Source organism: Xenopus laevis, chromosome 3S, assembly GCF_017654675.1.
Source record: "Xenopus laevis strain J_2021 chromosome 3S, Xenopus_laevis_v10.1, whole genome shotgun sequence".
NCBI lineage: Eukaryota > Metazoa > Chordata > Amphibia > Anura > Pipidae > Xenopus > Xenopus laevis.
The window spans coordinates 128,042,487-128,070,171 of record NC_054376.1 but is presented as its reverse complement, the minus strand read 5'-3'; the positions used below and the strand labels follow the sequence as shown (position 1 = coordinate 128,070,171).

Here is a 27,685-nt window from a genome sequence, read left to right as displayed (position 1 = left end):
TGTCAGTCAGTTGCATTTATAGTTGTTTTTTCCAGATTTGGTTCACAGGCATATTAGCTTTAATCCAACAAAGAGATTCTGGCTTCATGTTTCCAGAACATGCAGAATTAGCGGCGCCTACAGTTGTGTTCTAAAGAGATGTCTTGTTATTGATACGTGATGGAGTAAAATAGGTCAACTTTTAGCTAGAGTAGCCACGGGTGGGCTAGGAACATGAATAAATGATGGCATGTGGACTCCTCACCATTAACAGAAGGAAACTTGTACCTAAAAGATGTGAATCTGACTTCTCAATGACATAAAATGCAGTTATGAGTCTGTCCCTACATCTGCAGAATGGTGCAGACAGAAGGAAGCCATGAGTCAAGTGCTCCTTTTACGGGGTATATGTATATGGAGCTAAAAGCCCCTCTCTATAGTGTGGTACAGGCCACTTTGAGTTATGCCTCTCCCTCTGCAGGGTGACATGATATAATGCATGTGTGACCCCGTAGTGACAAGCAGGGATTTATCCTCCTTATTGCTGGTAAAGTTTCTCCTCCCACTCTCTCAGCACTACCAGAGGGGGGAACCATGCACCAGGCTAGCGTGATTTATCCCACCTGCAATGGGACTTGATGAGATTCCAAAGTGTGGAGAACAGGCTCTCATGCTCGGGAATCTTTCTTTACGTTTGGTTTGTTTCCTAGAATCTGGTCAATGTCGATTATGAGCTGAGGCGTCAGGTGAGGCAGTACCTGCATGTAGAGATGGAAAAAAGGTTATATACATACTGTCTCCTTTTATGTGTGGGATAGAATGAGAAGTTTGAATGTGCAGGCTAGAAGTGCAGCATTGAATGGTTGGGAAACAATCTATGGGTCAGAATATTTAAATTTTGTGGGGTAAATAATGAGCAGTTGTGACAACATAATGGTGAAAATGTGTCAGATAAGATTGTAAGAATACGTGGGATAGAATGGTGCGAATGTGTAGGATAGGATTGTAAGAATGTGTGGGACAAACGGTGAGAATGTGTAGGATCAGATTGTAAGAATGTGTGGGACAGAATGGTGAGAATGTGTAGGATAGGATTGTAAGAATGTGTGGGACAAACAGTGAGAATGTGTAGGATAGGATTGTAAGAATATGTGGGGCAGAATGGTGAGAATGTGTAGGATAGGATTCTAAGAATGTGGGGTACAGAATGGTGAGAATGTGTAGGATAGGATTGTAAGAATGTGTTGGACAAACGGTGAGAATGTGTAGGATCAGATTGTAAGAATGTGTGGGACAGAATGGTGAGAATGTGTAGGATCAGATTGTAAGAATGTGTGGGACAAACGGTGAGAATGTGTAGGATAGGATTGTAAGAATGTGTTTTGGACAGAATGGTGAGAATGTGTAGGATAGGATTGTAAGAATGTGTGGGACAGAATGGTGAGAATGTGTAGGATAGGATTGTAAGAATGTGTGGGACAGAATGGTGAGAATATGTAGGATAGGATTGTAAGAATGTGTGGGACAGAATAGTGAGAATGTGTAGGATAGGATTGTAAGAATGTGTTTTGGACAGAATGGTGAGAATGTGTAGGATAGGATTGTAAGAATGTGTGGGACAGAATGGTGAGAATATGTAGGATAGGATTGTAAGAACGTGTTGGACAGAATGGTGAGAATGTGTAGGATAGGATTGTAAGAATGTGTGGGACAGAATGGTGAGAATATGTAGGATAGGATTGTAAGAATGTGTGGGACAGAATGGTGAGAATGTGTAGGATAGGATTGTAAGAATGTGTTTTGGACAGAATGGTGAGAATGTGTAGGATAGGACTGTACGAATGTGTTTTGGACAGAATGGTTAGAATGTATTGGATAGAATTGTATGACTGTGTGGGACAGAATGGTTAAAATGTGTTGTATTGTATTGTAAGAATGTGTTGGACAGAATAGTGAGAGTGGGTTGGATAGGATTGTAAGAATGCATGGGAGAGAATAGTTCCATACTTGATGACCTGATTTTATTCAGGATACTATTACTCAGCAACATAATATTAAAGCCTTTGCTGGTTAACCCATTACGCCTGCCTACAATTTATCATAATTCTCAGATGAGGCAGAAATATGTAACCTGTAACTACATACTTTGCACTCTGTAACTAGGATGGTGCTGGAATTAAAGGATACAACCCTCTGTTCTTGGGAGACCAAAGTAGTGGGTGGATTGTGGGTGGGATGCAGAGGATATCTGATGGGTGGTGACCTGCAGAAGATGGAGCTTACCTGAATGGCTCCCAGGTTCTCTAGTAACTGGTCACTGTTGGACACCCCCAGAAGTACAGAGCTCACCCCTTCACTGCGCAGACACCAAGCTGAAAGTGATAGGGAGTCATGTTAAGCAGTGCAGTGGAAGCGGGGCAGGAGGGTCAGTGAGAGTTAAGGGGTCTCCTCTTACCAATAGCGAGTTGGGTGACTGTGCAGTTGAGACGATCAGCAATTGGGTGCAGTTCTTTTACCTTTGAATGCTGCTTTTTGCCATCTTCACTGACGGCTTTCTCCTTAAGCCAGTGATAGCCCTGAGTGCAAGAAGTTGCTGGTTTTTACCTGTTATTTTCCTCAACACTAGGTCAATGTATTGCCTCCTAAATTCATCTCACACCTCTTCATTCCTACGGTTAAAAAGTGTTCCTACACTGACTTACGAGTCAGATTTACCAATATTTACCATGCTTTAGGCCATAATTAATATATGTGGGAGCTTTTATACATGTCTCCTCCATCCTAGTGATATGAACTGTTATCCATAGACTCTACAGTAACGGGACATCAACATACCCCTTTCATTTGTCAGTTATACTTGGTGCCATGAACTTTATGCTCATTGGTTTGGATCTCTGCAAAGACTAATTTGGCCATTCAGACTTTTCCTATTAATTATTGGCCTAAAGGACCAGTCATCCAGAGCCTGGAACTTTAAGGCTGCATTTTTGACAACACCCCCATATATGCAAAATACAACATCACACTAATCCTGTTTGAAAACTCATAAGATTAGGTCTTTAGATCTTTATTCCGGGCATTAAAGCTCAGGATTTCCTTACAGAAAGGAACATGGTCCTCCATCCTCACGAACAGAGAAAAAAACACTGACATGAATTAGACCTGGAGGATCTCCCTGGCAAAGCAAGCAGGTTGGGATAAATGTGAAGACAAAAAGAAAAGAGGTGGTGGAATAGAACAGAGGAAGACAGGACAGAAGCTGAGAGCAAAATGAAATAGAAACAGGAAATTAAACATCAGAAAATGTTAAAGGGGAACTATCGCAAAAAATGAAAATGTAATATGAGCTGCATCATACTAAAATAAGAAACTTTCGAAATACAATCAATGAAAACTTCTGTACTGTTTCTGAAATAATCAAGTTTATCTTCACTATCCCTCTCTCAGCATCTGTTTCTCTTCATTCTCTCTTCATGCAGCAGTTGGGTGTCAGATATTCATTGACAGTTAGATCCAATATATCTTATAGGGGGCTTCTTTTGCCTAGAAGATGTATTAGAGGTCACTCTATTAAACTCACCAGACATCATGTCTCTCTACATGCAGAATTTGTGCAAAAGGCATGTATTTAGTTTTTGTTTGTACTGGAATCAGTTATTTGAGTGAGCTCTGATACATCTGCTGGGAAAGATATATTGGATCTAACTGTCAGTGAATATCTGACACCCAACTGCCAGTAGTCAACACTCTTTCCCTAACGACCAGACTCTGAAAATGATTTCTCTCTTTCACGGTAACCTTTTTCTTCACTGTCTCCTCCCCTGTGTAAAGTTTGTTTTTCTTGTTCTTCTCATACCCTTCTATCTCTGTCTCCTACATCAAATAGTGTCAGCTCTTGTCCAACTGTCACCTCTCTCTGTCATTTCTTCTAGATGACGTAAATATTCGGTTCACAAATAGTCACATCTCTTCTATCTCTGTCTCCTACATCAAATGGTGTCAGCTCTTGTCCAACTGTCACCTCTCTCTGTCATTTCTTCTAGATGACTTACATATTCGGTTCCCCATTTTTCTATCTTCTATATTTCTGCTCTGTTTGTCTCTTTCCTACTTATCCACTTTTCTCTCTCCGGTGATATCACAATAAGTGAATGTTTATCCCATGCAGTTTTTGTTTCTTATGTGTCTTACATGGTTTTGATCTTAAGATATTTCCCTCTAAAGTCTCCACTTTACTTTACCTTAAAAGATGCTCGTGATTTTTCTGGAACACTGTCCAAGTATTTGCCGGTAATAAGTCCGCATGCTAGAGGTGACCATGTCATAGAGCCAACCCCTAGATCATAATAAAATCAATGAAATTAAAATTATTCTGAGAAATTTCAAAAAGGTTGAGGAATGCAGAACATGACAAAGAGAAAATTCCCCAAAATAACTCTTAAATGGGTAGTTCACCTTTTAGTTTCATATCTATATAAAAGATAACAGTGGTATGTCTTTCATTTCCCAGGAACATCTGAGTACTGGGGTGTTTTCTGAACAAAGATTTTTAGTGAAGCAGTATTCAGTTGAAAAATGTGAAAAACTGGCTGTGCAAAAATTTGGGTACCCTTGTAATTTTGCTAATTTGATTGCATGTAACTGCTCAATACTGATTACTGGCAACACCAAATTGGTTGGATTAGCTTGTAATGCCTTGAACTTCATAGGCAGCTGTGTCCAATCATGAGAAAAGGTATTTAATGTGACCAATTGCAAGTTGTGCTTCTGTTTGACTCTCCTCTGAAGAGTGACAGCATGGGATCCTCAAAGCAACTCTCAAAAGATCTGAAAATGAAGATTGATCAGTATCAAGGTTTAGGGGAAGGCTACAAAAAGCATCTCAGAGGTTTAAACTGTCAGTTTCAACTGTAAGGAATGTAATGAGGAAATGGAAGGCCACAGGCACAGTTGCTGTAAAACCCAGGTCTGGCAGGCCAAGAAAAATTTAGGAGTGGCAAATGCAGAGGATTGTGAGAATGTTACAGACAACCCAAAGATCACCTCCAAAGACCTGCTACCTACTGTCACATTTGGTGGAGGTCCCATCATGCTGTGGGGCTGTGTGGCTAGTTCAGGGACTGTGTGGCTAGTTCAGGGACTACTGGGGCCCTTGTTAAAGTCCAGTGTCGGATAAATTCAACCCAATATCAACAAATTCTTCAGAATAATGTTCAAGCATCAGTCACAAAGTTGAAGTTACACTGCAGGGGTTGGATATTCCAACAAGACAATGACCCTAAACTCACTTGGAAATCTACAAAGACATTTATGCAGAGGGACAAGTACAATATTCTGGAGTCCCCCGACTTGAATATCAGGGAAAATCTATGGGATGATTTGAAGCAGACTGTCCATGCTCGGCAGCCATCACATTTAACTGAACTGGACTAATGGTCACAAATAGCCACACCCAGAATCCAGACACTCATCAAAGGCTATAGGAGACGTCTAGAGGCTGTTACATTTGTAACTAAGTATTGATGGAATATCTCTGTTGGGGTGCCCAAATTTATGCACCTGTCTAATTTTGATATGATGCATATTGTATATTTTCTGTTAATCCAATAAACTTTATGTCACTGCTGAAATACTCCTGTTTCTATAAGGCAAGTTATATATTAAAAATAAGTTGCTACTTTGAAAGCTCAGCCAATGATAAACAAAACTCCAAAGAATTAAAAGGGGTTCCCAAACTTTTTCACATGACTGTATATATCTTAGTCGGATTTTGAGACAGTTCAGCAGATTGGAAGTTTGGAATTTCAAGCAGAAGCAGAAGAGGAAGGGAAATAATTCAAAAAGTATATAAAAAAGAAAATCAATGAAATAGTTGATAACAGCAGGTCATTCTACAACATACTAAAAAGGAACATGTAGGAGAAATAACCGCTTTAAATTGAGCTTTATCAAAATTATTGAACATCAAAAATTTCCCCTTTATTCAAGTATTTTTGTACTCTTTTTATTTTCTATTCTCTATATTTATTTTCTCTATCATTTTTGATTGATGAAGAAGAAGAAGAAGTCGATTTTTCAAGAATAAGGTTGAGTAAGGGTCATATTGGATATAAAGTTGGAGCATCTTGAATTCCCAGAATTTTTTGACGCAAAAGAAAAAAAAATCTGATCGGAGGGAGAACATGTATTGTTTTTTTTAAAACAAAGCAAGATTGAGAATGCCAGTCAACTAAAGGATGAGGTGCTCTTTGGTTTACATGTTGGGAGGTTTGAACTTCCAAATTTCCAGCAAAAATGGTTCAACTGAAAAGATGTCTGATCTGGGGGAGGCAATCTATTGTATGTTTTATTTAAACCAATAAAGCAAACCTGAGAATTTTCAAGTAAATGGACAAATAGAAACATCTCCATTCCAGACAAGACAATTTGCATCCCAATTTTTGATGACTCTGCCCTTTACGAAGAATAAAAATGAGTATAGAAAAGAAAAGAAAAGGGCAAACGAAATACGATACGAAATAACCAGAAAGGTAAGAAACAATACAATTAATCATTCCGTGTGGGGCTGATTCTGAATTCTGGGAGATAATGTAGGGGATTATATAAAATGTATTCTAGGTCTGTCACTCACCTATCTTGTGGTACAGCTCAGGTAACTGAGTCTCGACCTTTTCACGTTGGAATAGATGATACTCCGCCTGCTCACACACTGGCGGAATCAGGTTGAACTGCCGCGCCACGGAATAAGCTTCCTGCAGAAACGTTCAGAGTTAATGACAGTTTGAACAAAACGTCCCATCTAATTGGTTGTCCTGGACACAGCGGATGTGCATCTGGAATCTCTTATCGAATTCTCTCTTTTTTTAACCCTTAAAGGGATTCTGTCTTGATTTTTATGGTGTAGTTTTTATTACTGCAAATAATTCACTCTACCATGTAAAATGTAGGGATGCACCGAATCCACTTTTTTGGATTCGGCCGAACCCCCAATCTTTTGTGAAAGATTCGGCCAAATACCAAACCGAATCCGAGCCCTTATTTGCATATGCAAATTAGGGGTTAGAAGGGGAAAATTTTTTTACTTCCTTGTTTTCTGAGAAAAAGTCACGCAATTTCCCTCCCACCCCTAATTTGCATATGCAAATTATGATTTGGACTCGGTTCAGCCGGGCAGAAGGATTCGGCCGAATCTGAATCCTGCTGAAAAAGGCCGAATCCTGGATTCGGTGCATCCCTAGTAAAATGTCATTCCTAACTCAACAGCTGAATATTTTTTTTTACGTTTTTTTGTTGTAATATTGGTGTGTAGGTGCATCTCAGGTCATTTTGCCTGGTCATGTGCTTTCAGAAAGAGCCAGCACTTTAGGATGGAACTGCTTTCTGGCAGGCTGTTGTTTCTCCTACTCAATGTAACTGAATGTGTCTCAGTGGGACCTGGATTTTACTATTGAGTGCTGTTCTTAGATCTACTAGGCAGCTGTTATCTTGTGTTAGGGAGCTGCTATCTGGTTACCTTCCCATTGTTCTGTTGGGGGGGAAGGGAGGGGGCTGATCTTCAACTTGTAGTACAGCAGTAAAGAGTGACTGAAGTTTATCAGAGCACAAGTCACATGACTGGGGGCACCTGGGAAACAGACAATATATCCAGCCCCATGTCAGATTTCAAAATTAAATATAAAAAAAAAATATACAAAAAAAAAATCTGTTTGCTCTTTCGATTTCAAGCGGATTTCAGTGCAGAAGTCCCATCTAATTGGTTGTCCTGGACACAGCGGATGTGCATCTGGAATCTCTTATCGAATTCTCTCTTTTTTTTAACCCTTAAAGGGATAATGTCTTGATTTTATGGTGTAGTTTTTGGAGAAAAAAAACAGGTCTTCCAATGACAATATCCCTTTAAAGAATAAATGCTAAGGTGGCATTGGGGAGTTCAGGGGACCTAACCTAAGAAAAGGAACCTACTTAAATTGAGAATGGCTAATCCGAGCCCTAATTTGCATATTCAAATTAGGGGTGGGAAGGGGAAATTTTTTTTACTTCCTAGATTTCTCAGAAAAATTCATGCAATTTCCCTTCCGCCCCTAATCAAATTATCAAATTAATTTGATCCGTCCAATCAAATTATGATTTGGACTCGGTTTGGCCGGGCAGAAGGATTCAGCCGAATCCGAATCCTGCTGAAAAAGGCCGAAAAAGGCCAAATCCTGGCCGAATCCTGGATTCGGTGCATCCCTAGTAAAATGTCATTCCTAACCCAACAGCTGTATATTTTTTTTACGTTTTTTTGTTGTTTTTAATATTGGGGTGTAGGTGCATCTCAGGTCATTTTGCCTGGTCATGTGCTTTCAGAAAGAGCCTGCACTTTAGGATGAAACTGCTTTCTGGCAGGCTGTTGTTTCTCCTTCTCAATGTAACTGAATGTGTCTCAGTGGGACCTGGATTTTACTATTGAGTGTTGTTCTTAGATCTACCAGGCAGCTGTTATCTTGTGTTAGGGAGCTGCTATCTGGTAACCTTCCCATTGTTGTGCTGATGGGCTGCTGGGGGGAAGGGAGGGGGCTGATCTTCAACTTGCAGTACAGCAGTAAAGAGTGACTGAAGTTTATCAGAGCACAAGTCACATGACTGGGGGCACCTCGGAAACAGACAATATATCCAGCCCCATGTCAGATTTGAAAATTAAATATAAAGAAAATCTGTTTGCTCTTTCAATTACAAGCGGATTTCAGCGCAGAAGTCTGCATTGTATTTTGGAAAAAAAACAGGTCTTCCAATGACAATATCCCTTTAAAGAATAAATGCTAAGGTGGCATTGGGGAGTTCAGGGGGCCTAACCTAAGAAAAGGAACCTACTTATATTGAGAATGGCTAATCAAATACTCTCAGTCTTAGATGCTATCTATTGGCACTCGTGTTTCTGGACAAAAGTCTAAGAGGTCTACACTAAAGAGTTCTTCAAAAACAACCCTGACTGCCCCTAAAATCAAAGCCTGAAACCCAATAAGACACTAAAACTGAGCCAAGGTATTAATCAGCCATAGTATGTGCCAGGGGGTCTTCTTGCTTCTCATGGGATATCCACCAAACCAATACCTTGCAAAGCTCCATTAGGTGGACCATTTATGGGAGATATTTTGTGCACTACTTATAACAGGTGGATGACTTCCATATATTAATCATGTGCAGTCACTTGCAGTACCCCATGTCACCAGTTTTTCCTAGTGGCCTATCATTTCCATGAGCTGCAACAGAACAGCGTCTCTGGTTGATCAACTGTATAATGCAGACATGGAACAAAGGAATGTTGCATCGAAGACATATAAGAGCCCATTCTATGAACACCAGGAATGTCCCTATTAAATATACTACCCATTCAGATAGGCTGCTGATTGGGTAACATGGACACAACAATATTTCATTTTTTTTATACGATGTCCTGGTTTTCAGCTCAGGATTCGGTTCATTTCTGAGCACCGTTCAAATGAGTTTTACATTTTCTTCAGACACTTTATTCGGACAGATCCAAGTGAAAGCCTACTGTGTGCAATTCCTGGCCTCTAACAACCTCTAGTGGTGTAAAATATGAAGGTTGAGCGTCTGGATGCTGAGTCTCCTCTATTCGCGGCTGCTGTTAATGACCTAATTTGCATGTTGAGATATTTCTCATTTGTTTTCATTTATAATGAAAGTTCTGGATTCTCTGTGCAATGACGAGGGAACAGTATCACCCCGGGCTAACGGGGGACCATCGTTCATCAACCTTAATGCTTCTTTCTCGGCAATGTGTCGTGTAATTAACATATCTGCAGTCATTTTTTTAGGACTCTACAGAAAAATGCAGGAACGCTGTGCATCAAATGCGACATGAGCCTAAACCAGGGATCCGCAATGTCAAATGTAGCCGGACTTCAGGACATCCAGGATTCCAGGCACTGGTGAGGAGCTGGCTCTAGAAAATACTACTTGATAGTTATGGCAAAATGTGAACTCACAGTGACATCACAGTGGAGTCTCCTGTGATTGGCTGCACCTCAATGTATAGTGGCTCTTCCATCAAGGAGGCCAGAACTGTGTCACAGTAGGAAATGTTGATAACATAGGTTAAAGTGTATGGTGAGGTCTTGTTAAACTCCTGCGAGGCTGCTCCCCTTCACCACCCCTGAAACATGGAAGTGATATTGTCATAAATGTAGAATCATCATTTATGATGTCATCATAAATCAGGAAGTAACTTTGGAGGGCAGGAGGCTGGATAGGAGGCGCAGAAGCTGATTTGAGAAAAGTAGAGCAAAATGCTGTACCAGACCTGCCCCACTACCTGCCCTATACCCTCATATTTAACTGCCTGCTACTTGGACTGAGGCTTGAATGCAGGTTGCACAATACTACCTGGTGTAATTCTCCTCCCATTTGTTGGAGGGGTAACCAACCTTCCTAAACTGCCAGACGCCAGCTTTTATCACTCAGGCCTTGGGGGGAGGGCCCTGCACACAATCTCCTGTTTTTCCCCCCTTGCTGTATTTAGAAACATAACACATATTGTTCCAGCCTAAAATACCAAAATGTCTATTAATAAACTCCACTTGGATTTGCTGATTTAGCAGAAAAGCAAAAATAATTTTGCTGCAACTAAATCTCAGATTCTCTGGGCTGTTGGATAACAGTAAAGTCAGCTAAATAGCAGGTGCCCAACCATATGCTCATCTGTATCTCAGAGAGAGTGAGAGGGGCTGCCATAAGGGAGATGGAGTCATGAACAGGGTCTGGGCTCACTGCACTCAAGGAGGCAGAATTCATTCCAAGAAGGGGCATCAGCAGATTAAATGTTCAGTCTCAATAGATAGACTATGATACAATGGAACCTCAAGATGGTCTACCAAAACTTCTACCCTCTGGTGGACACTCAAGGAGGCAGTAAATGTGAGGATCCATGAAATGAGGCCAATGCCACGAGAAAGAGTTGCTGTTGTTCGTGGTCAGTATTCATTCCAAGAAGGGGCATCAGCAGATTAAATGTTCAGTCTCAACAGATGACTGCAATACAATGGAATCTCAAGACGGTCTATCAAAACTTCTACCCTCTGGTGGACACTCAAGGAGGCAGTAAATGTGAGGATCCATGAAATTAGGCTAATGCCATGAGAAGGAGTTGCTGTTGTTCGTGGTCAGTATTCATTCCAAGAAGGGGCATCAGCAGATAAAATGTTCAGTCCACTTGGATTTGCTGATTTGCCAGAAAAGCAAAAAGAGTTTTGCTGCGACTAAATCTCAGATTCTCTGGGCTGTTGGATAACAGGAAAGTCAGCTAAATGGCAGGTGAGAGAGTGAGAGGGGCTGCCATAAGGGAGATGGAATCATGAACAAGGTCTGGGCTGACTGCACTCAAGGAGACAATAAATGTGAGAATCCATGAAATGAGGCCAATCTGATGGACACTCAAGGAGGCAGTAAATGTGAGGATCCATTAAATGAGGCCAATGCCACAAAAAGCAGTTGCTGTTGCTCTTGCTCAGTATTCATTCCCAGAAGGGCCATCAGCATATTAAATGTTCAGTCTCAACAGATGACTGTGATACAATGGAACCTCAAGATGGTCTACCAAAACTTCTACCCTCTGGTGGACACTCAAGGAGGCAGTAAACATGAGGATCCATGAAATGAGGCCAATGCCACGAGAAGGAGTTGCCATTGTTCTTGGTCAGTATTCATCCCAAGAAAGGGCATCAGCAGATTAAATGTTCAGTCTCAACAGATGACTGTGATACAATGGAACCTCAAGACTGTCTATCAAAACTTCTACCCTCTGGTGGACACTCAAGGAGGCAGTAAATGTGAGGATCCATGAAATGAAGCCAATGCCATGAGAAAGCATTGCTGTTCTTGGTCAGTATTCATTCGAAGAAGGGGCATCAGCAGATTAAATGTTCAGTCTCAACAGATGACTGCAATACAGTGGAACCTCAAGACAGTCTACCAAAACGTCTACCCCCTGGTGGACACTCAAGGAGGCAGTAAACGTGAGGATCCATGAAATTAGGCTAATGCCACAAAAAGGAGTTGCTGTTGCACTTGCTCAGTATTCATTCCCAGAAGTGCCATCAGCAGATTAAATGTTCAGTCTCAACAGATGACACAATGGAACCTCAAGATAGTCTACCAAAACTTCAACCATTTGGTGCACACTAAGTGGAGTGGGCAGTAAGGTCACAACCTACTCAGCCAATGAAATCTGAAAACACACTGGCCACCCTTACTGCACAATATACATGCCAGACATCCAATCACACTGTTACAGTAGAGGTGCCAATTTAGGAGAGTAGTTGAAGGCTACTTTGATGTAGGACGGCACTGACAGCACTTAAAAGGTGTAATAGCCTTGGTTGTGAGTTGCCCTTAATGAATTCATCCAGAAATTTCAGTTTCTCTCCTGAGTTGGAATCTTCTGACCCACTAATTAGCTTTTAACATCCTCACAGATAGACCATTAAACTTGCTCTTTTTGGTGAAGTGCAAGACTCACTTCCCAACATAAAATATTGCCCTTAAAGGCACGTTCCAATATCACTGTAGGAAAGTTGTTTACTATAATTACTGCAGCTTTACAACTTGTTCCAATGTAACATGAATTGGGGAAATGCATTGTATCTTATTTATTGCAACTCCCTCCAATGGTACCTCATCTATCCTTTGAAAGGACAAGCCCAAATGTTTCCAAAAAACCTGACTGCTATGTTAATAATTGGGAGTATGATTTAATGATATCATTGGGCAGCCATGGTAACTTCCAAACCCTCATTTTTGCCTACTTCAACCCCTTCCCTAATCTTATATCTTCTATTAAGTGTTCAATGTCCATTTTTCTCTTCTTCACACTTAGGTATATTACCATGATTTCCATAGCACTCCAGCGTGATGTCCCCCAGTACATTGCCATCCCTTGGTTAATAACAAAAGTCATGGCTCTAACAATTTCTGTAAAAACGAGAAAAGACAATGAATGAGAACCAAGAAGAACCCATCAGAGTCAGAAAACAAACAGTCCATGGGTAACACAGGTATTCACAAATGAGAGGGAAGGATGAGCCGTCTGTCCCCTGTATATACAGAGAGAGGGAAGGATGAGATGTCTGTCCCCTGTATATACAGAGAGAGGGAAGGATGAGGTGTCTGTCCCCTGTATATACAGAGAGAGGGAAGGATGAGATGTCTGTCCCCTGTATATACAGAGAGAGGGAAGGATGAGGTGTCTGTCCCCTGTATATACAGAGAGAGGGAAGGATGAGGTGTCTGTCCCCTGTATATACAGAGAGAGGGAAGGATGAGATGTCTGTCCCCTGTATATACAGAGAGAGGGAAGGATGAGGTGTCTGTCCCCTGTATATACAGAGAGAGGGAAGGATGAGGTGTCTGTCCCCTGTATATACAGAGAGAGGGAAGGATGAGATGTCTGTCCCCTGTATATACAGAGAGAGGGAAGGATGAGATGTCTGTCCCCTGTATATACAGAGAGAGGGAAGGATGAGATGTCTGTCCCGTGTATATACAGAGAGAGGGAAGGATGAGGTGTCTGTCCCCTGTATATACAGAGAGAAGGAAGGATGAGGTGTCTGTCCCCTGTATATACAGAGAGAGGGAAGGATGAGATGTCTGTCCCCTGTATATACAGAGAGAGGGAAGGATGAGGTGTCTGTCCCCTGTATATACAGAGAGAGGGAAGGATGAGGTGTCTGTCCCCTGTATATACAGAGAGAGGGAAGGATGAGATGTCTGTCCCCTGTATATACAGAGAGAGGGAAGGATGAGATGTCTGTCCCCTGTATATACAGAGAGAGGGAAGGATGAGCTAAATGAATCACTAGGAAGTATTCAGCTCTAATTAGTGTCTTTGCGTTACCTGTCCATGTCATTCTGAGTAAATCGCCATTGTCTGCAGTTATATATTAATAAATACAGCGTTACCTATTTATAGAAAGCTTTACTGTGCTCAGCTGAGGAAGGGCCTGCAGTGTAAGAGGTAACAAGCCTGTGTTTTGCTGAGATCAGCAGAATAAAGTTGCTGGTGGATAGACGGGGAACAATGTGGAGCAGAAAGAAATGAAGCTGATGAAAATGAAAGGTGACCGAATGAGGTTACTAAGAGAAGGGGAATAAAGAAATTGATGGATAAGGAGAAAAGCAGAGAATAGAAGGGACAATAAGCCGTGTGGGGGGAGGTAGAAAGTAAGTGAATCGTTTATGATATCAAAGGCTCATACACGGGTGGAAGCCTTTCTTAGGCAACAGTGTTTAGCTGAATGAGATATCATGATCATTTGTCCCAACCCCCGCACACGGGGGTAAATAAACTGCCGGTTTGGTGGAAAAAACCAAAATACATAATATCCATCATTATATGGGACCATTGGAACAGTAGGACAGAGCGAGAAGTCTTGGCTGCTCTCCATGGTGCTGAAATTTGTGTAGCGAGAAGGGACCACCTCACCTTCCATTGGACTGTTGGCATCCATTCTGTTTGCAAACACTATATCAACGTAATCCAGCTGCAGGCGTTCAAGAGACCCACGGAGACCTGAGACATAGAGAGAGAGAGAGAGAGAGAGAGAGAGAGAGAGAGAGAGAGAGAGAGAGAGACGATGAGAGAGGGGGAGGAGGCAATCTAGATAAGGAAACACAGAACGAGAAAAGGGAATGGGGAGGGCAGAATCCAGCGAGGGAAAGTGAAAGGAGATCAAAGATGATGTGGCTCAGTGATGGAGCGGAACACACAACAAACAATCACAATGTAAAAGGGGAAACGAAAATCTTTGATATTTGTCCCCATGGGGCCAGGAAATTCAATATATACTGCCATGCCAGGGAATCATTTATCTTATAAGAGGCAATTAATAAATAATGCAAAGAGAGAGCAAGTTAAAAGGGTGGGGGTGGGACAGGTCTGTCTGCCAGAGAGAGTTAAGACTCACCTTCAATGATGTGTTTCCGAGACAGCCCCCTCTCTGTTTCTGCTCTGGGAATAGAAAGCACGGATCACATTCAATTACACAAAATACACCTCAGCCAACGCTCAAGCTGATCTATAAGTCAATACACTGTGATATATAGTGACTTGGCCCCAAGGCAAAACACATTTAAGGCCCCTAATCTAGAACAATTAACTTGTCACATGGCACTTGATATAGGGGACATTGATTCTGCCGGCCAAAGAGGACCCATTCGGGTGAGGAAAGCATGAACATTATATTGAAGTCCTCATCCAATGGGATTATCAACCCTACGTGATAGATATCTGGCCAATTTTCATCCAGATGTTGGTTGGGGAGGTCCTCTGAGTGCCCCATTCATGGGCAAATAAGCTGACAACTCAAGTTGGCAGTTTTTATCGATTCATGTGTGGCCAGTTTAACTCTCCAGACTGAGTGGGACTCCCAAACCCAAGCCTACTTTGTTCTTCAAAAAGTGCATCCCTGTGAGATACATATGACTTGTTTCTGTCTGAGGAACTATTATCCAGTATGGGAAGGTTACAATGGAGCCCAGTGTTTCCACCTACAGTAGGCAGTTAAATGGTAGCATTAATGATGTTCCAACACCATATAAAATTGAGGTATCGGGCCATCAAAATCAAAGTTAAAATTGTAATATTTATTGTAGACTCATTAAAAAAGGACCAATAACTCCATCAGCCCTATGTGTTTCTTCCCCTCCAAGGCACTTAATCATGGGCTATCTTTACCTACCAGGAAGTAGGCATGTATAGGAGACAGGACCAATACAAAACAAGATACAAAACGTATTTAAATCCAAAAAAAAAAAAGGGGATGGCTCTTAAAGGGACATGCTCTCTTAGCGTCTCTTAAAGAGATGCTATAGTTCCACTTCTTTATGGTATATCTACTTTTTTCCACTTATAGATGCATTGCTTAATTCAATTCTCAACCCCTTAACCCATGATCATAGCAAATTAACAGATATTATACATAAGAGGAGTTTATCTAGATTGTTGTCATATCTATTGTAATGTATTTGCATTTTCATTGTATCTGTTCAGCTAATACTCTCCCTCGTCATTTCCTCTCTGGATTGTATATATGATGTACAGTATATAGATATTGTGTTGTTTTTATCTTGAGTTTTCGTATGTGTATGTACAATATCTATATGATCTTCAAGATTGTATCTCTTTAAGAGACACTAAGGGGCAAATTCACTAAGATTCGTAGTTGCGCCAGGCGTAACTTCGCCGCACTTCGCCAGGTGTAGTTTCGCCAGCGCTTCGCAAATTCACTAAAATCCGAAGTTGCGCTCAGGGGTAGCGTAAGGTTGCGAAGTTGCGCTAGCGTTGATTCGCTAAGCGAAGTTACGCTAGCGAGGGTTAATTTGCATACGGCGCCAAATTCAAATTTCAATGGAGGAATACGTATCTGCACTACAAATGCCAAGAAAACCTTCAAATCATCAAATAAAAAATTATTTTTCCCTACACATGTGCCCACTGTATAGGTAAGTTCCATGAGTCAGGAAATGTAGGGGGGGAAGGAGGGGAGCCCCAAAAAATTTTTCGATCTTTTTCAGCCTATCACCCATAATATAGAAAACACGCCAGCGTTTTTTGGGACTTAGAAAAAATGTTGACTTTTTTTGAAGCAATCCCTATCTACTCTATTGCGCTTTGCCTGGTCTGAGGTGGCGAAGGAAGTCTAGCGTAAAAGGTAGCGTTCAGTACACTGCGCGCGTTAGTGAATTTGCGTAGTTACGCCGCTAGCGAAAATTCACCTGGCGTAAGGGTGCGAAGTAACACTAGCGAAACTACGCCAGCGTAACGAAAATGCCAAACGCTAGCGAAGTAACGCTAGTGTTCGGCGCTTCGGCGCTTAGTGAATTTGCCCCTAAGAGAGCATATCCCTTTAAGAGCCATTCCCTTTTTTTTTTTTTTTCAAATTTAAATAAGTTTAAAATGTTTTCTATTGGTTGTGTCTCCTATAAATGCCTACTTCCTTGATGGTAAAGATAGCCAAGCGCCTAGGAGGGCACGAAACGCGTAGGGCTAATGGAGATATTGTTCCTTTTTTAATGAATCTACAATAAATATTACAATTTTAACTTTGATTTTGGCAGCCCGATACCGGCTCCATTTTGTATGCTGTTTTAAAGGGCTGAAATATAAACGAGTATATACTGTAGATCGCAGGCATTATGGGAAGCAATGTGTATGCACCAACACTGGCTATGTTTAATTCTATATCGTTACAATGGCCCTCGGAGGGCAACCTCTGGCTCTTATACATCTCTAAGCTTGTTATTTGCCATTCACCATAGTGTCAAGAATGTTGAGGGCAGAAAATGAAATGGGACTTAGGACTTGTGTCACCTCAGTAACCGCACAACATGGAGATTCGGTGCCCTGTCAGCTTTGGATCTTGTATGTTACTTACTGTCCTCCCCAGTAGATTTTCGTGGTTACCACGTAACTGGAACGCCTGTTAGAATTGAAGCCAATCACAGATATGATTAGATTGTGGGTCCATGAAAGATTGATTCCATAGATAGATAGATGATAGATGGATGGATACAGTAGATGGGCTACAGGATAGGGTCAATAAAAGACTAATATAGAGCTTCTAACCTCCATTCCTTCTTCTTAAGGATTTTTCCCAGCGTCCTCTCTGCTCTATAATGAAAATGCATACAACAGTTATGAGATCTGCTCATCGTTTTGGATTCTCTCTTCCTTTTGCTGTTATCTCTCTAGTTCAGCCCATAGTTCTCTTGTGTCTAGACTTCCCGCTCAATGAATTCCCCATTAAATATCTCACTCTCTTCCATGGTCTTTCTCTCCTGCTCTCCTTACCTTCCAGCAGCATAAACCTCTGCCGTGTCAAACAGATTGACTCCATGCTCAAATGCCGTCGTCATTAGGCTTTCTGCTACCTACAGGGGAGGTATAAACACAAAGGGGTATATTTATCAAAGAGTGAAGTTAATAGTGAAGTTCCGCTACTAGAGTGAAATTCTGCCACTTCCCATTCATTTCTATGGGGTTTTTAAAGGCGTATTTATCAAAGGGTGAAAGTTCACTTTCACCCATTGATAAATACGCCTTTCAAAATCCCATAGAAATGAATGGAGAGCTGCGGAATTTCACTCTAGTGGCGGAACTTCACTCTTTGATAAATTTACCCCAATGTAAAGAACAAACCCACAAAGATTCAATCGAGTCAGTCTCCAGAAGTAAATTGACAATAAATGAATAGATTAATTTAATCTCCTCTTAATTGTGTATGTTCTTCAGTCCATTTCTAGTATTTTGCCTCCACCCATGGCATACCCACTAGTGTTTTAATCCTAATCCTAGCCCACTCTAGTTCATGTATATCCCATTATCCTGCTCTTACCACTCTCACTTCAGTCTTCTCCCACCACTTGCATGTCCAGCTTGATGCCCATTGCATTCCATTTGAATCGACAATTTAACCTACAACACGCAGTCCAATATTCTATTAATATCCACTCCTACCCCTTTCTCCTTGTTCCACACTTACTATTATTCTGATACATGTTCAGTCCCACTCCAAACATGCTCACTCCAATGGATTTCTACCATTCCTTCTACAAACCAATTGGACTCCTTTCCCATTCCATCATCATTTACTTCCTAGACAAGCTTTCCAGTCTCATCTAATCTTCCCACGAAACTCAATTCATTTCCAGGTCTGGCATTCAACAGTTCAATCTCAATCTGTTATTTCCCTTGAGGTTCACTTAAAGTCTATTCCTACTTCTAGCATTCCCACCTCATCCAATCTCAGTCTGCTTCTCATCATGCCTTTCTTTTCAATCCACTCAACATGTCATTATTATCCTTTTTCCCCTGATTATAGGTGATTCAGAGCATATTGTCTTTTCTTAACAACTAATCTCCCTTTGCTGTCACATCCCATTGCTTATGGTTCTCTGGTGTGTCTCTTACCTCATCAGAGATCTGGGAGCCAAAGGTTACCCAAGTACCTGCAAGGGTATTAAAGGAAGGTATAAGGTGGGAGCATGGAGTTACAAAACACACAGGTCACAAACCCCATATTATAGTGTAGGGATCTGCAGATAATTCGGCCTCTCTGCATTTCCATTGCAAATAATCCCCTCTATGATGAGGCTTCACATACGAGGCCAATAGAAGGCCTACAATGCTCATACAGACAGGGGCTCCCTCATTAGACTAAACCCACCGCTCAGTCATCAGAGTGAATTCCCATGGAATATTAGAGTGCAATTATACTAATGTAATTAAAAAGACACACAGCGGATACAAAACACTATTTAATGCACCTAAATGTTGACACAGGTAGACACATACATACCCAGCCCCAGGCAGGAAACTCTTAAACCAGATTTTCCCAAATTCCTGGTAAAAGGGGAAACAAAAAATCAGTTATTTACCGGAATGCTTCCTCTCCAGGTCTGGAATAAAATCGGAATAAAATATCCCTGTGTGTTCTAGCCCAAGGCAATTTTTGTTTCTAACTCTATAAACTCTTAAAGGGATACTGTCATGGGAAGAAATGTCTTTTTTTCAAAATGCCTCAGTTAATAGTGCTGCTCCAGCAGAATTCTGCACTGAAATCTGTTTCTCAAAAGAGCAAATGGTTTTTTTTTATGAAATCTGACATGGAGCTAGACATATTGTCAGTTTCCTAGTTGCCCCCAGTCATGTGACTTGTGCTCTGATAAACTTCAGTCACTCTTTACTGCTGTACTGTAAAGGTGGCCATAGACACACAGATCCTATCATATGAATCAAAGAATTAGTATTATTTTCGGATCGTGTGTGGCGTGTGCCGACATCTTTCGTTCCGGCGGAGATCGGTTGTGTTTGATTTTGACCCGACCGATCCCGCCGGAGCCCATCGCACATCGCAATGGGATCGTTCAGCCATACGGCCGAAAAATCAGATTAACCCCGATATAGCCATGCTCGTTAATGGTATATCAGGGAAATATCCGCTCGCTTGGCGATGTTGCCAAACGAGCGGATCTTTGCGTCTATGGCCACCTTAAGTTGGAGTGATATATGCCTTTCCCCCCACCAGCCTAACAACAGAACAATGGGAAGGTAACCAGATAACAGCTCCCTAACACAAGATAACAGCTGCCTGGTAGATCTAAGAACAACACTCAATAGTAAAATCCAGGTCCCACTGAGACACATTCAGTTACATTGAGTACATTGAGTAGGAGAAACAACAGCCTGCCAAAATTCAGTTCCATCATAAAGTTTCTGAAAGCACATGACCAGGCAAAATGAGAATCATCTACACACCAATATTACAACTAAAAAATATAATTGTTGGGTGAGAAATGAAATTTTATATTGTAGAGTAAATTATTTGCAGTGTTAACAGTGTCATTTAGAAATAAAAACAACACCATAAACATCATGACATCCTTTTAAATCTGTTCCCACTTCCATGGTTTAAAGGTGAACTGCCACTACCCCTGAAATTGTTCTTGTCCAGCCTACAGTGTTAAATCTTTTTTGCCCTCCCCCATAAACTGCAATCGGTGGTGTTTGTAGCCCGGCTCACTGCTTGAGTTAATGACATCTTGCCCATCCTGTATACTGCTATCCGATTACTCTAGTCCCACCCACATACATTAGTTAATGACAGAAATGGCAGCAACTAATGTATCAAATTGTAACAGTCCAGGAGCATGCTCAGTGCCGCCTGATACAATGTATCAACTCATATAATAGTTACGGATGTCAGAAATCTGCAAAACTGAGATTTTATTGGGAAACATCAAAGAAATGGGGGGGGAGTTAAAAAGTGGTATATTTAAAAAATATATGTTTTATTAGTACAGAACAGATTTCCTATCACTTTAGGTAAAAAAAACATTAACAGTAGGGGTTGCCGTACACCTGGAATTTGAAGGCAATATAGAATTTAAAAGCTAATGTGATTATTAATTCCCCTCCCTCCCCCGTATATATATAAAAGACAATTTCCCAGGATGAGGAGAGTGTTCGGCTCCTGACTGCAGCGATCGCTGGATATTTAGTCCCAGCCAATCTTCTCATTTATACGACCTTATTAAGCTCCGATGGGAAGAAGGGAGGGGGTGAAATTACATTCACCAAGAGCTTTCACAACATTCAGATCCAATATTTGAGCTGGAGGAGCCAGTGCATTGCCGCAGGCCCGGAGACAACGCTCTAGACTTTTGCTGACGTCGGCTCTACTGTTTGGCGCACAAGCACCTCACCGTTTTACTTGTCTTCATGAGAAAACAGGAAAACAAGGTCGTCCTGTGTATTTAGAAGGCAAATATTATCAGGGGAATAAGACTCGGATATTAAGGTCCGGGGAAAGTGCAGTGGCCTCAGGGGAAGTGGCCAAGGATAATAACACAACTCCCTGAGCCCCTGTTATAATGAAGTCAGGCCTTTCCTGTCCGATGAGTGGGATTAATGGACAAACAGTCTTTACAGATTATGATCTTCCAGTATTTCACTTAATAATGTAGACTATGTCCCTTGTACAAGCTCATATTTCCGTGTGTTTGTTTAGGCTAGTGTTATGAGCTGTAGATTAGGTCAAATGGAGCCAAAACGCTCCAAGGCCTTGCACTACATCAAAATAAGTGCTGATATCATGATACCACATGTCATGTGCAGAGTGACCCGGGGCCAGCAAGTCGTCAGTTAGTTGCCACGATAGTCAAGAAATAGGTTGGACTAGATGGAATCTTACAGGGAGAAGGGAATCTTTTAAAGATGGACGTATTCACTGATGGGCCAACGGATGATGCCATGACCATGTGTATGGGATCAAGGAAAAGGGTGAACTATTCCCTAAATTCTCAGCAACGATAAAGTGTGACCTCATCAGATTCTGCATATTGACTTCTATTAAAAGTGTCTATTGTGATGTGTTTATCCATAGCCAAGCATCAGATCTTCATGGTGCCATCCTCTTCCTCTTTCACATTCAGCCTGGCATGATCCCTATTGTGCTCCAGGAAGCTTTGGTTTTCCAGGGAGCTCAGGGAGAACTTGGTGTCCCACAATGCAAAAAGATTCAAACCCCAGTATTTTGACAACATATACAGTATATTACAGTGAAGGATAAGAAATCGAATGGGGTGCACAAAATACAAAGGCACCACAAAAACTGCAGAAAATCGGCAGAATCTTTTGAAGATGGACGTGTTCAGTGGTTACTTTGTGCACCAACACTAATGGGCCAAGGGATGATGCCATGACCATGTGTATGGGATCAAGAACGTGAACTATTCCCTAAGATCTCAGCAATGATAAAGTGTGACCTGGTAAAAGTGTCTATTAAGATGTGTTTATTGGCTTCCAGGTCTGTAGCAGGTACAACTGAATCCATAAACAAGCGACAGATCTTCATGGTGCCATCCTCTTCCTCTTTCACATTCAGCCTGGCCTGATCCCTATTGTGCTCCAGGAAGCTATGGTTTTCCAGGGAGCTCAGGGAGAACTTGGTGTCCCACAATGCAAGCAGATTCAAATCCCAGTATCTGACAATAATATAGAGTTTGTGAAGGATAAGAAATTGAATGGGGTGAGCAAAACATGAAGGCCCCACAAGAACGGCAGAAGAAGATAGAACCTCGGTCAGGAGGAAGGTGGGAGCAGAAGAGAAAATGATGGAGAAGATAACACAAATCTGCAAAATAGGGACAGAAAAGGAAATTAGAAGAAGACATTTGTTAGGAGCCACTGTGCCATTTTATGCTGGGAGTCACTGCGCCATCTTCTTCTGATATCTAGCCAATCATTTCTTCTCTTTAGCCAGCATGTGGCCATGTCGTTATGATATCCAGCCAATCATCTCTTGCCCTAATTGTGTCCACAGATGGACCAATAAAAGCTGTTGATTATGGTGATCGTACATTTTTTCGGCCGACATCTGTCAGGAAATTGATCGGCCAGGTTAAAAAATCTTTATCAGTCCCAGTGCAATGTATCTATGTTTGCAGGGCCAAGCAGCTCCCCTTTGTTTTCCTGGCAATATCGCCTGAAATGGTCTTTTTAGTTGATGGACAATTCGTACGATTGTTTCGAGATAATCGTGGTCTCACGATGATGATCGGATCTTTTAAAAATCTTTACATCTATGGCCAGCTTTAAGGTCCCCATAGACGCAAAGATTTTTCTTTGATGAACGACCGATTTTAGTGCCATCCAACCAATCCGTCCAATTATCGTGAGGTTAGTGGGAATCAAACGATTTTTCGTCTGGCATCGGTCAGATAACTGATCGGCCAGGTTATAAAATTTTCATCGGTCACAGTGAATATATATAAACCAAATATAAATTGGGCAGGTTTGAAAATCCTGTGGGTTAAGGAGCGCATTGGCATGTTGATTCATCCTCGTCTGACTGGGGTGCCGGTGTATGATCAGTGTGATTTGGCCAAGTACTTGGGTGGCCAAATCAAGCCCAGATCCTCTCTTTTGGAGACCTCACCAAAGTAGTGTATACCCAGTGTATAGCCAACTTGTTCCAATATCTAGCCAATCATCTCTTTGCCAATATGTGGCCATCTTATGCGAATATCTAGCCAATCACTTTCCTCTCTATAATGGGCGTATGGCCAACTTTAGGAAGCACACACTCGCACCCACCTGGCTGTCTGTCCTTCTGTCTTAGAGATTTACTGACAGATCTAAATGCTGATGGATCTCCGTGAAGAAAATCCAGTCAGTCATCCCATTGCAAACACTACTGTAATAAGCCCAAAGACTCTAGAGCTGCCATTTATATAGCAGAGCGGAGGTGATGAGAATCGTTAAGTGGATCAATCAAGGATACAGCAGAAATGTATACAAGGCATTTAATGCTCTCGCTCACATCCCTACACACATACTGTATTTATGGCTTTGGCTAGGAAACCCTACACAAAGAAAGAAAAAGTACAGAAAGAGGACCCACAACAGGGGGTGCCATCCCGTATAGAAATATAACAATGGCACCGGGTTCCACCAGGACTAAGGACCCCTCACCAGCCCATACGCATCATTTAATAAAAATAAAATGTGGGAAGAATAAATAAACAATCTTTGTGTTGGAAGCAACAACACTGATGCCAACGGGGCACCACAATGCTCTGTGCCCCCTCTGCTGCGACTCTACACTTAAAGGGATCCTGTCATCGGAAAACATGTTTTTTTCAAAACACATCAGTTAATAGTGTTACTCCAGCAGAATTCTGCACTGAAATCCATTTCTCAAAAGAGCAAACAGATTTTTTTATATTCAATTTTGAAACCTGACATGGGGCTAGACATTTTGTCAATTTCCCAGCTGCCCCTGGTCATGTGACTTGTGCCTGCACTTTAGGAGAGAAATGCTTTCTGGCAGGCTGCTGTTTTTCCATCTCAATGTAACTGAATGTGTCTCAGTGAGACATGGGTTTTTACTATTGAGTGTTGTTCTTAGATCTACCAGGCAGCTGTTATCTTGTGTTAGGGAGCTGTTATCTGGTTACCTTCCCATTGTTCTTTTGTTTGGCTGCTGGGGGGGGGAGGGGGTGAAACCACTCCAACTTGCAGTACAGCAGTAAAGAGTGACTGAAGTTTATCAGAGCACAAGTCACATGATTGGGGGCAGCTGGGAAATTGACAATATGTCTAGCCCCATGTCAGATTTCAAAATTTAATATAAAAAAAATCTGTTTGCTCTTTTGAGAAATGGATTTCAGTGCAGAATTCTGCTGGAGCAGCACTATTAACTGATTCATTTTGAAAAAAAATTTTTTCCCCATGACAGGATCCCTTTAAGACTGTAAAGGGGGGGGGGGAAATCACCTTTCATTGTATCTGGCAATCAGTCATTGGTTTAAATTTTGGGAAGAAGAATCTTTATAAAGGGGCGTTTCTGACACTAAAGGGTTGCTATTTGACATTTACCCTAGCAACCGTGCTTTGATCTGATACTAAAATAATACTCAGCCAAACACTGAATCTGCTTCTGGGTTTACAAAACATTTCAGAACAGAACAGTAACAATACAGAACTAATAAATATAATAAACTCCTGCTCATCTCTTACTGCAGGGAGACCCTAGGCTGGACAATAATGTACTTTAGTAAGGGAGCTGTAATAATACCCATAGCAGACCCTGAAGATGCTGGAAATGCAAGACATGTGCTTCTTGTTATTTCAATAAAGGGGGCTATAATATCCATAGCAGACCCTGCAGATACTGAGGACACACAAGCTTAAGGGGGCTATACTAATACCCATAATACATCCTGTAGATGCTGGGGACACAGGAGCTTCCCTTCATTTTAATACGGGGGTGTAATAATACCCATAGCGGACCCTGTAGATGCTGAGGACACAATAGATTCCCTTTGTTTCACTTTTATAAGGAGGCGTCAATAATTCCACGGCAGACCCTGCAGGTGCTGGAGGCAGAGGAGCATAAAGGTGGAGGCTCTAACAATACATAGACGCCCAATAACAGCTAAATTCCTGTCCATGTATGAGAATATAAACATACAGTGTAGCTTTTCAATGTTCCTCATCGGACAAATGTTCATTGATGGGTGGGAGCTGCCCTACTGTTTGTTCGGACAGAATTTGCTCTGAATCTAAGATCTGCTTGGCCTATTAATAACACTACAACAGTTAGGAGGGGAGAGCAAGAACACAGACATGAGGAACACAAGTCATGCAGCAGACAGAAGTTGTAGCGTAGCTGCTAATAGACAAGCTGCAGTTTCTGTGCTGCAGCTTTGGCGTGTTGCATGTACAAGATGCAGGTAGTGATACAAATAATTGCAGCCAGTAAGATCAGCTTTACATCATACAGACTCCCTTTTATCCAATGAACTTATTAATGGACCCTCTCAAAGTTGTGAATGCGGATACACTACATCTCTATGGAAAATGCAAGAGCCCCTTACCTGTATTTCATGCCCGTAGACTTGCCGGTGGACTCGCGGAGGATATGAGACAGCAGGGGCAGCACTTGATTAGGATTTTTTGCCCCCGTAGGGGGTGTCCGTTGTTTGGTCTGCCCCATGCTGACCCCATTTTGCCCCCCTGAGGGGCGAGTGAGACACAGTCTATCTTCACTGGTCCTACTTCTTAGTGTCTGCTCAGTGCAGGCAAAGGAAACTTGCATATTGTATGGGAAGAGGAAGAAGAGTCCTGAGAGAGGTGCACAGAGATAATGGAGATATGGGGAGGTCAGGCAGGAGAGAGGGTGGAAAGGGAAAGTATTGCAGAGGAAAAGCAGCGCAGAACAGATGAGGGGCAGGGGAGGAGCAGAGAGGAGGGAGTCAGGGACAAGGGGATGGAGAGGTGCAATAGGGAAAGAGATGGAGGGGAAAGAGAGTGCATTAGCAGGTGTGTAACGAGAGAGACAGCGAGACAAGGGGGGATGGACAGAGACAGATGAAAGACAGAGGGAGGGGGAGGGTTCCAGTCCAGAGAGACACAAAAAGTGAAGCCAAAAAGCAATAGAGAGAGGAGAGAAGGTGAAACAGGAGGGAAGGTAGAAAAAGGAGGAGAGATAGAGGGGTACAGAGACAGATACACGGCCACAGGAGGAGACTGAGAGAATGGGATGAGATGGTAGAAAATGGCACAGAGGGTCAGAATGAGAAAGTAGGGAATAGAGAATGAGACAGACTGAGGGGGGACATAGAGGGGACACACAGACAGGGGGATGGGAAGAAAGAGAATGAGACAGAACCAGAAGGAGCAGGTAAGGCAGAGACTCGGGGGACAGACTGGGGGTACAGACTGGGGGGACAGTGGTGAGAAATAGAGAGAAGGAAAGAGACAGCAGAGAGAGACACAAAGGAATGGCAGAATGAGAGAGAAACAGGCAGGGGGAATAGGATGGCAAAGGCAAGGATGGGAATAAGAGGAAAACAGAGGCAAAGCAAAGAGCTCAATAAAGAATAATTCCCTCCAGGCCTAAGCAGGGATGAACGGAGGAGAGACAGAGAGAGACAGAGAGACAGAGAGAGAGACAGAGAGAGACAGAGAGACAGTGATAGAGGGAGAGAGGAGCTACGACTACTGGTGGGACATCTCTGCAGTTATCAAGGGTAACACTTCATACATCTCTCCTCCTTCCCCTCAATCTGCACTGACCCCTCCCACCCACGGCTCTCTCACTTGCACTTCCACTCACACTCACTCACACTCACTCACACTAGCACTTCCACTCACACTTCCACTCACACTCACTCACACTAGCACTTCCACTCACACTTCCACTCACACTAGCACTTCCACTCACACTAGCACTTCCACTCACACTAGCACTTCCACTCACACTCACTGGCACTTCCACTCACACCTCCACACCTAGACCTACACACACACACACACACACACGCTCATTCATATAATATAAATATATACATGAAAAATGTATATACAAATATAATCACATGTTTACAATACATCACTAAAACTGTAAGCTCTGTGGGGCAGGGCCCTTCCTATTGTCTCTAAATATTAAGCACCTGATCTTGAATGTAAATGGGCTTTTGTATTTATTATTGAATTATTCCCAGTGTGTCCTATGACTGTATGGCCTGAATGTAGACAAGTAGTGCTATATAGGTGTATAATATATGTAATGATTTACTGTACATACACACAACACACACAATACACACAATACACACAATACACACAATAGACACAATACAC

General features: G+C 41.9%; 1 protein-coding gene across 1 annotated transcript; it reads right to left on the bottom strand.

Annotated features, from left to right (window-relative positions):
- On the bottom strand, window positions 1-27,061 carry kcnab3.S (potassium channel, voltage gated subfamily A regulatory beta subunit 3 S homeolog). The gene is made up of 14 exons (XM_018239700.2): window positions 25,918-27,061; window positions 19,335-19,378; window positions 18,947-18,984; window positions 17,828-17,907; window positions 17,603-17,647; window positions 17,412-17,456; window positions 14,943-14,986; window positions 14,462-14,548; window positions 12,866-12,951; window positions 6,611-6,731; window positions 4,221-4,315; window positions 2,435-2,555; window positions 2,263-2,351; window positions 1-737 (listed from the first exon to the last, which is right to left on the bottom strand). Exons 1-14 carry the CDS (start codon window positions 26,136-26,138, stop codon window positions 648-650), a joined length of 1,206 nt encoding a protein of 401 aa, XP_018095189.1. The 5' UTR covers window positions 26,139-27,061; the 3' UTR covers window positions 1-647.
- Between the last annotated feature and the right edge of the window lie 624 nt (window positions 27,062-27,685).